The 14,358-nt window shown below is 44.8% G+C and overlaps 2 protein-coding genes across 4 annotated transcripts in view; both read right to left on the reverse strand.

Moving 5' to 3' along the window:
• The window catches only part of hsd17b12a (hydroxysteroid (17-beta) dehydrogenase 12a), a 344,773-nt gene that overhangs the window by 277,463 nt on the left and 52,952 nt on the right, over nucleotides 1-14,358 (reverse strand). The gene's annotated exons all lie outside the window — the stretch shown is intronic.
• alkbh3 (alkB homolog 3, alpha-ketoglutarate dependent dioxygenase) overlaps nucleotides 1,749-14,358 on the reverse strand; it is a 32,640-nt gene continuing 20,030 nt past the window's right edge. For 2 of the 3 annotated variants that reach the window (XM_083763261.1, XM_083763262.1), the window contains exons 8-10: nucleotides 13,913-14,122; nucleotides 11,786-11,884; nucleotides 1,749-3,736 (exon numbers count right to left, since the gene is read on the reverse strand). In XM_083763261.1, coding sequence (XP_083619387.1) covers nucleotides 3,617-3,736; nucleotides 11,786-11,884; nucleotides 13,913-14,122 — 429 coding nt within the window. In that variant the 3' untranslated portion in view covers nucleotides 1,749-3,616. The remainder of the gene's footprint in view (nucleotides 3,737-11,785; nucleotides 11,885-13,912; nucleotides 14,123-14,358) is intronic. The other variant, XR_014569146.1, reaches the window with a different exon arrangement.

The raw sequence follows: 14,358 nt of genomic DNA on the forward strand, positions 1-14,358 counted from the left end.
GGGGAGGCACTGGGGAGGCACTCAGGGGGACACTGGGAGGCACTGGGGAGGCACTCAGGGGGACACTGGGAGGCACTGGGGAGACACTCAGGGGGACACTGGGGAGGCACTGGGGAGACACTCAGGGGGACACTGGGGAGGCACTCAGGAGGACACTGGGGAGGCACTGGGGAGGCACTCAGGAGGACACTGGGAGGCACTGGGGAGGCACTGGGGAGACACTGGGGAGGCACTCAGGGGGACACTGGGAGGCCCTGGGGACACTGGGGAGGCACTGGGGAGACACTGGGGAGGCACTCGGTTGGGGGGGGACACTGGGGAGACACTGGGGAGGCACTGGGGAGACACTCAGGGAGGCACTGGGGAGTCACTCAGGGGGACACTGGGAGGCACTGGGGAGACACTCAGGGGGACACTGGGGAGGCACTGGGGAGGCACTGGGGAGACACTGGGGAGGCACTCAGGGGGACACTGGGAGGCACTGGGGAGACACTCAGGGGGACACTGGGAGGCACTGGGGAGACACTCAGGGGGACACTGGGAGGCACTGGGGAGGCACTGGGGAGGCACTCAGGGGGACACTGGGAGGCACTGGGGAGACACTCAGGGGGACACTGTGAGGCACTGGGGAGGCACTGGGGAGGCACTCAGGGGGACACTGGGAGGCACTGGGGAGGCACTCAGGGGGACACTGGGAGGCACTGGGGAGACACTCAGGGGGACACTGTGAGGCACTGGGGAGACACTCAGGGGGACACTGGGGAGGCACTCAGGAGGACACTGGGGAGGCACTGGGGAGGCACTGGGGAGACACTGGGGAGGCACTCAGGGGGACACTGGGAGGCACTGGGGACACTGGGGAGGCACTGGGGAGACACTGGGGAGGCACTCGGGTGGGGGGGGGACACTGGGGAGACACTGGGGAGGCACTGGGGAGACACTCAGGGAGGCACTGGGGAGTCACTCAGGGGGACACTGGGAGGCACTGGGGAGACACTCAGGGGGACACTGGGGAGGCACTGGGGAGACACTGGGGAGGCACTGGGAGGCACTGGGGAGGCACTGGGGAGACACTCAGGGGGAGACTGGGGAGGCACTCAGAGGGACACTGGGAGGCACTGGGGAGACACTGGGGAGGCACTGGGAGACATTGGGGAGGCACTCAGGGGGACACTGGGGAGGCACTTTGCAGACACTGGGCAGACACTGCAGGGCAGACACTGGGGTGGCACTTGGGGAGGCACTGGGGAGGTACTGGACATTTCATATCACACAAACCATGATTCACTAGGCCCCTCAAAAAAAAAAAACAGCTTGGCATGGCGCGATTTATTTCAAGCATGGCGCAGCGCCATGCCAACAACATTGTGCAGGAAACCCTGGCACTGCTGCATGTACAGTACATGCACTATGCAGCCCTGTAGTGCTGCATGTACAGTACGTGCACTGGTTATTAATATTTGGTTATGTGTGGCTTTCTGGAAAAAAATAAATGTTTACGTTTAGGCACCCCTGCGATCGTCACACTTTTTCTGTTACAAACTGACCCCGGCCCCCATCAGAGAAGGGAAAAGTTATGTGGCCCTCACAGGAAAAGGTTTGGGGACCCCTGAACTAGGGCATTCTCACCGAGGATGGAACCCATTGACATTTTACAGTATATTGGAAATAGGAAAATGTCAAATGTCATTCCCGCCAGCCACTGTGCACTTGTTTGACATTAAATGTTAAATGTTATTTTGGGCAGTTTATTGCTTGATTCGGAGTGGCGAGAGACAGGAAGCCGAGGGCAGAGGGAGGGAAAGATGTGACTCAGGTCTCTGGCTGGTCGACACACTGTTCAGTCAGCAGGTTGAAAAGTGGTTAAATGTTTTTCTTTTTTTTTAAGACACGAGACATGACTCCTCATCACAACTGTTACCTTGTTTATTTCAAAACCACTGAACACAAGGAGGCCTCATTTGTGGCTTTAATATTACAAAATAAATTGTGACTCGATTCGACAGTGAATATCACTTTCCGATCGGTCCAGCAGCACACAACGTACACCAAGGCTTTGGGTCAGCACACAACGTACACCAAGGCTTTGGGTCAGCACACAACGTACACCAAGGCTTTGGGTCAGCACACAACGTACACCAAGGCTTTGGGTCAGCACACAACGTACACCAAGGCTTTGGGTCAGCACACAACGTACACCAAGGCTTTGGGTCAGCACACAACGTACACCAAGGCTTTGGGTCAGCACACAACGTACACCAAGGCTTTGGGTCAGCACACAACGTACACCAAGGCTTTGGCAACAGAGGATAAGGTTGAACCATTTAAGCCCCATTATATACTTTGTCGTACAATGAATAGCTCACACAAGTTGTGAGCTTGCATGTGCCATTTACAATTTTAGAGAATTGACAATATGTGTACGTATATACCATATTGAATATTATGACATGCACAGGTTTATAATAACTTATAATACACAAACAGTGTCTTCAGTAAACTGTTTTTTATCATTATTATTCCAACTGCTTTGAGCCCCAAAGTTAGTGTAGGTAGGATATTTCAGCCAAAAAGATAAACAAACAAAACAAAAACATTGCTCCAAGTGGACTTTAGGATGAACTAGAACCCATCCCATTTCCTGAAATGTTCTTATAAAGCACAACAACATGAGCAAAACTCTTCATCAGAAGTGAGTGATTCCCATTAATAGATCTAATCGTTCACTTTGCTTGCGCCTTCCCCTACATATACGTTCTCCCAGAGGAACACCCAGAAGCAAACCCAGACCTTGTAAAAGATTATTAAATTAACTAAAAGTGCAGTTTCAGGTCAAAAAGCAACTCTGGGGAAAGGGTAAACTTTTCCCTCGACCGGAATATACAGTAAGAAATGCCGTTATCAAACAGCAATGTACAAAATACAAATGCATGTGAAGATACTCAAGGCAATCAAATGTCAGTTGTCATCTTGAATATTAGTCAACATTTGGTTCAAAGTGACCAAGTTTAACCCATTCTGGGCGGGACAGCCTTTTGGTGTTTTAAACATGATGTTATAATTTAGCTATTGAAAAATAGCAGATCTACAAGCTCATAGCGCGCCACCGAGTGGCACGCTACGAGCTTGTAGGTCTGCTATTTTTGAAAAATCGTGAAAATATGTTTTTCAGAAAACTGGAGGATTTAGAAGATTTGTTTAAAGTTTCGGTCTGCCACATATTCATCCCATTCAAAAATGTACGTTTCTCTGGAGACATAATGTGTGTCGGATTGTTTCCACCAGGTTCAAAGCACGTTCTGGTGCAACTATTAGGAAGTATTTATATACAGTATTCATTTTCAATATTCCGACTCCAAAATGTTTCTCTTGACAAATGACAATCTGACAACTTCATATCCCATATATTCAGCTTTTTGAAGAAACCCATTTCCAATGTCTTCAGTGTGTATAGTGGCCACTTTTATCATTACATAATTATCAAACATCCAACATGACAGCATGTGGCATAATATAAGCCCTCTTTACCTTCCAGGTAAAACTGTATAGCTGTCAGCCTGTATCTAACATTACTGAGTCTAACCTGGTTGCCATCAGTCAAGAGGTGAGCCTATGGTCACTGGGCGGTGTAGCGGAGCTTGGTACCCTGTCTGTGGCACTCTGGCTCAGGGTAGATGGTTCGGAAGGTCAGGTTGATGCGAGGGCCACGGTCATGGTACTCTTTAGCTACCTGATGCTGTGAGGGAAGAGAGAGAGACAGAGACAGACAGACAGACAGACAGACAGACAGACAGACAGACAGACAGACAGACAGACAGACAGACAGACAGACAGACAGACAGACAGACAGACAGACAGACAGACAGACAGACAGACAGAGCATGACACAGAGAGGGAGTTATAGAAAAGAAGCAAGGAAGGTCAAATGTCCTGCTGATAGGATACATTTCCATTTTAAAACAATAATAAAAAAAATGTAATGGCTATATTACTGAGAGTAATCAATAATCCTAGCTATAGACTATAGACGACCCCTGTTACAGAACAAACACAATAGCAATGATTACCATGAGAAAACTGAGCTATTAAACGCTTCTTTAAAGCTTGTCAATAACAATACAAAATAAAATAAAAAGATAGAAAGTTACTATTTTAATAAGAACAGGATAAAATAGGAATACAAATAGCAAAATTAAAATACAAATACAAATGTCAATAATCCTGTGGAGTTCCGTGCGACGTGCGTGCATGTCACAGCCCAAGTTTGTTTTGGTGTTTTCAACACAAACACACACTTGCAAAATTAGGACAAAGGGTGATAGGACAGACTGTCAACTTTTGACACAACTTGTGGCCTGCATTGTATTTCCATGTAAACCTATCAGACTGATGATCTTTTGAAATTCAAAACAAACACAGATGTCTAGGGAGTTGCTCAACTAGTTCAACATTCAACACAGTCCAGTGTTGTGGTGCCTGGATATGAAACAGAGTTCAGGGCAAATGTCTGTCCTCACTCCTCACACACCCATTTCACATCGATGACGCAAACACACACGACCTACAGGAGGTCAAGTATAGAGCGTCGCAGACAACTCTACCACAGGAGAAAAAAAATATCCCTGGGGAGATTGGTCTACATTTTGCTCACCCCAGAGTTGTGGGTGACACAATCAGAGCCCGTTATTCAATGTAAGACTTTTTTGAACAAAATCTTCCACACCAAAGTTCCAGACTAATATATCTATGCAGTGACATTAGTCTGGCCAAGCTGAGATCATCTCCAACACGGACAGACTTGAATAAATGTTTATCACTTAGCTCAAATCCCTTTCTTGCTGGCTGAGGTGCAGTGAACTGAATGCAGTAGTGTCATGGACACCAGGGAGACAGGAGGTATGTCTTTGGCAAGCACTTGAAGGAGAGATGACGTCTTCCCACTAGACCCACTGCTCTATAAAACCGTACCTGGCCTTCTGCTCTAGTCTGTCATTTTTCAGGGTTGTACTTTGTTATGTCTTGTGTACACTAGGTACATAAGAGTAAAACTTGTTTTTGTTTGTCTTCCTTAAGTTCCTTCAGACAATGCAGCAGCATAGATTACAACAGCAGCAAATAAAAGATAATATCAAGCGAGTGCAATAAAGAGCAAACAAATAAAAGAGTATCATTATGTACATGTGCATATGTTTCCCCTGTAGCAGCAAATGTAGGTGAACTTTGTGTAACTTTGTCCCATATGGTCTCTGTCGGGAGGAAAACATATAACTCATAACTCAATATTAACATATTATGAACCATAATCCTTCACTTCACTGTACATCTCCTATCCTACAGTACGCACATACAGTATAAACATCTAGATGTATTTTAAACACATAACGTCTCACTTCCTGTACATCTCTTTTTTTCATGTGTCTGAAGAAGAAAACTGTTTTAGCTCAATCCCTTCTTTACGTCACCCCGGCATATGAGATTCTCTCTTTCTTCTCTATCATCATTTTTTCGACCGTGGTCGAGATAGTGGATTTCACAATATCACGCCAGACTTCCCGGTCCTTCCTTTCCATCCCCAGTTCCTGCTTATACTGAGGCATGTGTCCCTAGCGATGACATCAGGGAACGACAGTTTTACTACCTCTGGTCTGCTTTGAGGCAGGACTCCAGAGAAGAAGGGAAGATATAACCTCATTGTCAGCTCTGTAGCAGTGGCCGGAAAACTGTGTTCTTCTGGATCGGACTAGTGAAGAAACACAGGGAAGGTTGCCGTATATTAGATTAGTCGATGGGTGGCTCTTCCCAGACAGATTCTGCGCTCTCATTAGAAGGCGGGTCTTCTCTATATACGCTTGAGCCCTTTTTCATACTTTGTGGTACCTCACAGCAATGCATTTTGAGCTGGTAGATCTGGTCATTTTGAAAACCTTCGCCTATAGGCCTAATGATATTTCTTTTGTCCTGTGTTTCTGACTGCATTACTGCCAGAATTTCCCTCAATCACTGTCGATGTCCTGCTAACATCATGCCCATCGTTCATTTTTGCAGTTTGCCCTCCAACACACATTCTCAAGCTAGTAAAAACGCCCCGGATTTCATATCTTTACTTATTCTCAGAGGATAGGCTACACAAACACTGGAACCCAGCAGACTTAGGTTATGGGGCACTGTCACAGGCCAAAAATGGCAGAGTAACTTCTCTTTTTTCTGAGGCAGAGCAGTGAATGACTATAATGAGCGATGAGGTTACTTTAGGAACAGCAAAACATTATGGCTTATTTTGGTTACGGTATTCGTTTATTTGTTTAATGAGGTGAGGTTGAGAGAGACAGCTTTAACTACTTAAACCCTATATACTTTCTTGACTGTCACTGGCCCCAGCCATCTAACCTTAGCCCCCTCCTTTCCCCTCCCCCTACAAGCTCACAATGCTATGAAATGCATTGTCGCAACATGTGTTGCAAAACAACACAGGCCTGTCGTGTGTGTGTGTGTGCGCGATTGTCTGTCCGGAGCTAATCTCAGAAACCGCCGTAAAACATCACTCTTTTGTTTTGTGTTCTATTTTTGAGGGGCGTCCAGCTTTTAGTGTGTGTCCTGTCCACAAACTTTGTCCTACACAAACATTAAATTCCCATCGACAATGAATGGGATAATTTTACGTCAAAGTGAAAATTCTACGTCATAGTCAAATTACGTCATTCCGGCTTTTGCTCAGCCAATCAGGCATAGGAGGGGCCCTCCTACTTTTTTATCCTCACTTTTTAAGCCCGTCAGCCAATCAAATCATCGCTATGGAGTAAACACGTACATACACAAGACCGGGCATCTTTCAGAGCCAAGCTGTCTCTATTAGCTGAGATGAATGGCTCGCCGAATCGAGCAAAACCATGGCCAGATATGAAGTCATTAGATCATAGACGACTGGTAGACTGGTCACATGAGGTCCAAGTTCCACATGAAGGCATGCCAGCTTATTATTAGATCCCATGGCATCTCGTTTCTGTTTATAAAAGCTCGTCTTTGTTCTGTTCCAGATGCTCGACGTGCAGAGATGGAAAGTAACGAAGTACTTAACCCATTTAGACTCGAGGACGTCTTCTAAATCCTGACGGTTTTCTGAAAAACCCACGTTTCTAATATGTCAGTGTTGCTCAACCTTTTTCATGTCAAGGAACCCCAGAATTATCTGTATTTGGCTGCGGAGCCCTATCTGAAAATATGTTGTTCCAGCGACCCTCCCAGAAGCAAAGATTTGAGTTGAAAACGTTCTGAAATATATATATATATATATATATATATATATATATATATATACCCAACTTAAGTAACAGACACATGGATGCAGCGCCCACCTCCTGCGCACACAGGGCTGTATTTTGCGTGTCTTAAGTACCAGGTCTTATTCCCTAACTTGAGTAAACTAAAGACCTGGAGGCGTGATTTGGCCACTCAGAATAGCCAAATGGCATTGATCACGCCTCCAGGTCTTTAGTTTACTCAAGTTAGGGAATAAGACCTGGTACTTAAGACACGCAAAATACAGCCCACAGTATCTGTGAAAACCAATATCCTAATAAATCCTAAAACTGATAATGTATTGAGAAAGCATATGCAAAGAATGCACACATTGTAATTTGGCTAATTAATCTATTTGTGTAAGATATCATGGCTCGCCATTGTGTGTAATATAATGTTTACACACTTTTATGTCTGATTAAAAATCCTACACCCGTAGCCAATCCAGTAAAAATACTTTTTACTTTTACGCTAAAAGTACATTTCAGAGCCTGTACTTTTTTACTTTTACTTGAGTAAATAATTGAATGAGTACTTTCACTTTTACTAAAGTCGGTTTTTACACAAGTAATTGTACTTCTACTTAAGTACAGAATGTGCCTACTTTACCCATCTCTGTCGACGTGGCATTACTGCACATCACTATTCTTGGTCGGCCCCCCCAAGGTCTGGCAAAAATTGTAATCCTGCCACACTAATAGACAGCGCAACACCCCATCCTTTGTCCGTCTTCTCCTACCAAACCACACCGTTTGCACACATCTCACCATGCACAACAGCATGCCTGTCCAGACATCAACCACTACTTTGCATTCATGCAAATGTCATATTTACAGTACAATACCCATTTATATGAAATAACACATTCTTGCACAAGATCAACAGCCTACGTCAAAATCGTCATGTTGGCCGACTACTTGCCGACTACTTACGCCAACTCCGTTCACTTCATGGGGCCAGTCCAAAGGCGCATTGTAGTCTACGGCCTTCACAGTGACCGGGATATTTCCAACCCCTCAATGTCCAAACTCGCTCATGCACCTCAGGCCACTCCCCCTCTGGTTGCTGTTCTGTGCCGGACAGGCGATTGAGGCAAAAACAGTACGCATCAACAAACACACCACATTGTGTTGACTACACTACACTAAACCCAAGACGGCCACCACCAGCAACAACACGCCGGCAACAACCCCGAAATTACTACATACATGATACAACAAACAACATGCCACGAAGAAAACGACCACTTTCACTTTCGGGGAGCTGACAATGCAAAGCGAAGCGTCTCACTCGCGCTGCTGCCAGTGCCAACACCAACAACCACTCCACCACTAACGCAACAGGTAAGCATTCCGTCTCATGTTGCCTCATTGCCTGCATGCCTGTGCAATTGTATCGAACAAGTTACCGCACCATTTACTCTGCGCACGTTGTGTGCTACTTCACGCACGCACTACCCGTGTACATTACAACCTGCACGCTGAAAGCGTATTCCACTCAGGACCACAGGCATGACAAAATCCCCACCCCGTGTGTGTGTTTGTCTCTCTCCACTCCTAATACGTTAACTCACCATTTACTCTGCGCACGTTGCCTCACACGCCCATGCACACTGTTGTGTTGTGAGTGTGTGCTATTTCACGCACGCGCTACACGTGCACAACAAACTGCACACTGAAAGCGTATTCCACTCCTCTTCAGACACCATCATGGCCCGTAGCACTTTGACTTACCCTACCCCCTTAGATAGCACTTTTTGTAGACTTAGAGAGCATTTGATACAGACTTATAGCATGTTATGTAGACAGCACTAGAATTGCATTGGATGTAATCATAGCACTTTATAATATATATGTATAGCACAATATAGTATATATGTATAGTTGATAGTTTCATTATATTCCACTGTGTGTGTGTGTGTGTGTGTGTGTGTGTGTGTGTGTGTGTGTGTGTGTGTGTGTGTGTGTGTGTGTGTGTGTGTGTGTGTGTGTGTGTGTGTGTGTGTGCACAACAACTACCAACACCACTAACAAAGGCACACTTGCCATCTCACTTCTCAGATGTGCACCATTGCCTTCAAGAAGACCGGCAGAGAGACACACCAACCAGGTCAATGGACAGAGTTGGCATCTACTTGCCTAAGCCTGTTTTGCTCATGGCCAACTGTACACGGCATTATCTAGGGGAAAGAAAGGCCAACTGTACACGGCATTCTCTAGGGGAAAGAAAGCCAGTTCTGTCAAAGTTCTAATAGTGGATAATGATGAAGGCAAAACTGACAACATTGTTTACACTGAACTACTCTAATTATCCATAAATCATACTTCAGACTGCCTATTCTTCTTTGGACAATTACACTTTCAAAACAACACACCTACCTTCATCATTCTTCTGAGACTGTTAATGTTGCACAGATTTGTACTGCTACTCTACAAACACACTTTATATCATTATTTTGTCATTGTTGATGTTGCACACATTTTCACTTCTATTGCTGCAAACAGAAAACATCACACTTTGTATCCTTTTTTAAGTTATTGTTGATGTTGCACACATCTTTACAATCATAGTATGTCACTGTGCCGTGTTTACATCAACCTGCACAAACACACTGCCCTCTTTCTTACATTTAGGTGTTTCCACTATTTGTTTAGGTAGACTGCTATAGACTACAAACAGTTGCAACTGTCTCATTCTTTGTTACAGTTAATGTTGCAGAGTTTTGCCTACCTATACTACCTGTATAAGGACAAATTATCCTTCATCCTTGACGACATTCATAATTCATTCATTCTTGAAGATATTTTTGTACTGTTCTTTAAAACCACTGTCCCCCTGCTCATTACATTGCTCCCAATTACTGCTGCTAACTACCTACCTCACTGTTCATGTTCATACTCAATATGTTTTTGTAGTGTTCATGTTACTCACTACTATTACAGCTTCTCTTATATCCGAAAATAAAACAGCCTATGACAAAATATGCAGTGTGTTGTCCACAGATACAGATCTCCATATGTGCCCAAATTGTGATGAGCGACACTCGCCTGTCGCCAGTGTGTTCGGGCCGCACAGCGGCCCGAACACACTGGTTCTAGTTAGTTAGTAACTGTGGTTCTAGTTAGTTACAGTTAGTAACTGTAATAGTGTCTCCAGAGAAGTCTGTCACAAGGCAATATTAGTGATGTCTTCATCAGAGGGCCGTGAGAATCCCTCAGGATCTGAAGCTCACACAGATTCCTTTAGATCCCCCGATGAGTAAATTGTTATGACTTGCTCGATCCACTTTTCTGCCGTTTGTTGGCCACGTCAAAGAAATCACATTTCCATACATGCGAATGGAGTTGGACTCTGGTTACGGGACTACAGAATGGAGTCTGACTCTGGTTACGGGACTACAGAATGGAGTCTGACTCTGGTTACGGGACTACAGAATGGAGTCTGACTCTGGTTACGGGACTACAGAATGGAGTCTGACTCTGGTTACAGGACTACAGAATGGAGTCTGACTCTGGTTACGGGACTACAGAATGGAGTCCGACTTTGTTTACGGGACTACATAATGGAGTCTGACTCTGGTTACGGGACTACAGAATGGAGTCTGACTCTGGTTACGGGACTACAGAATGGAGTCGGACTCTGGTTACGGGACTACAGAATGGAGTCCGACTTTGTTTACGGGACTACATAATGGAGTCTGACTCTGGTTACGGGACTACAGAATGGAGTCTGACTCTGGTTACGGGACTACAGAATGGAGTCTGACTCTGGTTACGGGACTACAGAATGGAGTCTGACTCTGGTTACGGGACTACAGCGTTGACAGACAACCCCATCAGCCAATTAGCCTAACCAAAAGAACTGACGTCATCTGCAGTCTCATTGTGTATATTGCGTATATCTTTTTTCTTTTTGGGCTTGACCCTGTCTTATAGCTGTTTGCAGCTATATCTTTTTTGGTTCAATACATCTTCAAAAAACATTCCCAAAAAAGCTAAACTTTTCATGAATTAAAAACTAAATTCAGTATTTCCAGTAATTTCATGAAGAAATCAAAGAAAAATCTAATAAATTCCATAAATTAGAAAATAAATGTTTAAACTTTTTCTGTTTAGTATGTGTCTATGGGTTAACATTACTCAAGTGTATAATATAATATTATAATATTCTTCACTGTGTATTTTTGGTTTCTTCCTGAAAAGCCAAATCAAATCGAATCGAAATGCAACACATTTTGTGACATCATAACCCTAACCCCTCCCCCATTGTCATACAACAACAGCTGTGGGCGAGGCTTAAGTTCAGGTGGGTGGTGAAAACCAGGTATACTGAATGAACTGGTGGGTGTGGCCACATAAAAACATACTTTTAACACTTTCTGTACACTTTTAATGAAAAAACAAATCATAGTATAATCATAGTACCTGATGATCATGTTTTGTTTTGTTTTTCTTGGTGTCTGTGTGTGTTCTGGTGTACTGTGGCCTACCTGCCAGTCATCCTGTGTGGCTCCCTCCATCAGCAATAGAGAGCCATGGCTAAGAGGAACTCGGATCCTTTCCACGTAGGTATAGTCGCCATTCTCCTCCTGTGTGGCACATACACATACATGCTAGCTAATAACACCTTTCACTAATGAAGAATAACAGTACATGTAGCGTTCATTAACGGAGACATAGGGTATAGGGTATTTTGCGTGTCTTAAGTACCAGGTCTTATTCCCTAACTGGAGGCGTGATCAATGCCATTTGGCTATTCTGAGTGTCCAAAGAGCATTGATCACGCCTCCAGGTCTTTAGTTTATTCAAGTTCATGGGCGGAGCTTGGGGAGGGTGCAGGGGTTGCATTGCACCCCCTGGTGGCCGGGGGTGAAATTGCTTTTTTTTTTTTTTTTTTTAAAGTTAAAAAACAAAAAAGTTCAAGATTATTTTTATTTTAATAAAATTATAATAATTGTGAGAAACAAATCTGAATTCTATTATGTTTTGTTTTACAATACATTCATTTTATAGTAGTCATCATGTCACATTATTTTATTTCATCGCCCCGCCTGCCCCCGCACACCCAGCCCCAGCAGAGCAGTCACAACCACCGTGTCCGGGCAGTTTGGACACAACAAACCCGCAAACGCAAACTGGACAAACATGCGATATCCGATGCCCATAAGATGGGATCACTTTAAAAAGAGTGCATCTTCAAGCTCTATTGCAGCTAAACTTTCAGAAAGTCACAAAGCTACTGTAGAGAAGAACACGTTGTATCTGTCCAAAGTTGTTGATATTATTAGGCTATTGTCTAAACTTGGATTGCCTTTCCGTGGACACAGGGAGGGGATAGATTCAGAAACACGGGGCAATTTTCTTGAGATTCTTCTCAAAATATGGATTTGAAAGCATGCAGTCAAATCATTTTAATTCAACATCCCCAAATTTCCAGAACGAAATAATTGATATCTGTGCAAACTTGGTTTATGCAGATATTGCAGAAACATTACAGGATACTGGTTTCTTCAGTATTATGGCAGACGAGGCCAGGTCCTCTAAAACGGAACAATTGTCAATTTGTTTAAGATACGTTGAGCAGCTTGAAATCAAGGAGCGTTTTCTGTGTTTTATTGATTGCTCAGCATCTCGTGGTGCAGCTGCTATAGTGGGACGCTATAAACACAGGACTGGAGATCGGTGGTTTAAAAAACATCCCAATTGTTGCTCAGAGTTATGACGGTGCCTCCGTAATGTCGGGTCACGTTTCAGGCGTGCAGCAAAAAATAATGAAACCCCGTGCTGTGTGTGTGTGCGTGTACACACACACACACACACACACACACACACACACACACACACACACACACACACACACACACACACACACACACACACACACACACACACACACACACAGCACTACGGGGTTTCATTAGTACAGCAGGTAGTAGTGTGCTGCTGTACTACCTAAATAACTAGGGGTTAGGGCATTGTAAAAACGCTAAAATAATAAAATAAAGGTTAAACAAATAAAGGGAGTCGCTCGCCAAGCAGTCGCACCCCCTGGCGTCTAGTTCAAGCTCCGCCTATGCTCAAGTTAGGGAATAAGACCTGGTACTTAAGACACGCAAAATACAGCCCATAAGCTCAGACAGATACCAAGTTAGAAAACCATTTAGGCATTTGGCACACGCTCTTAATCCAGAGCAATTAAGCAAGTAAGAAAGAACTCCAGTAATACAACAAATACATAGAAATAGTCATCAAGTATTAAGCCTTTGCATACGCCTGCAAGGTCGTCGGGGCTAGGGCAAGTGCTACGGCAAGTGCTGTGGGCTAAGGTGGAGTCTGAAGAGGTGAGTTTTCAGACTACGGCGGAAGATTGGGAGTGAACATGTGCTTTTCCAAGACAGTGCTAAAGCCAAAAACCGAGGTAAAAAGGCAAAATTCTAAACCCTAAAGGCCTATTCATAGTCCAGTTTTTGGTGTTTTCCAAAACAGTCGTTAGTACAAATTAGATGTCGTGTGAGCGGTGACCACCGTGCAACGTGACGTCATGGTGTAGTTTTCGGCGGTCACCTCTTCACCAAAAACTGGACTATGAATAGGCCTCCCTGTGTCTCCTCACCCACCGGTGGAGGCTGCTTGCGGAGGCTGAACACGCGGGTGTCTCCCAGGCTGAGGGAGGCGATGGCTGGCATGGAGCCCAGCGACGCTTCGTCGTCGCTGTGCCAGCCGATGCTGTCGCGCCCGTCCCGGTACAGGTTGCACAGCAGTGAGTTGAAGCTCCGCCCACTTGCCTGCTCCACCTCGCAGCGCAGCGTCAACAGCAATGGATGCCACTAGGTAGAAAGAGAGAGTGTCTAGGAAAAAAGAGTCCGGCCAACCAATAGTCAACCTATTGCAATGAATGACAAAGTGGGTTCTGGAACAAAGGTATTACCAGTGGTGTAGCCTCAGTACCAGGCTTTCATTTTTGTTGGTGCAAAAATTGAAAGCCTGGAGGAACGCTCTGGTCTAAAAGTGGGAGTCAACCCTTCCGGGTGGGCGTCACTCCAAATGATGTGACGTAGCGCTG

The sequence above is a fragment of the Protomyctophum parallelum genome, assembly GCF_964188405.1.
Source record: "Protomyctophum parallelum genome assembly, chromosome: 4".
Classification (NCBI taxonomy): Eukaryota; Metazoa; Chordata; class Actinopteri; order Myctophiformes; family Myctophidae; genus Protomyctophum; species Protomyctophum parallelum.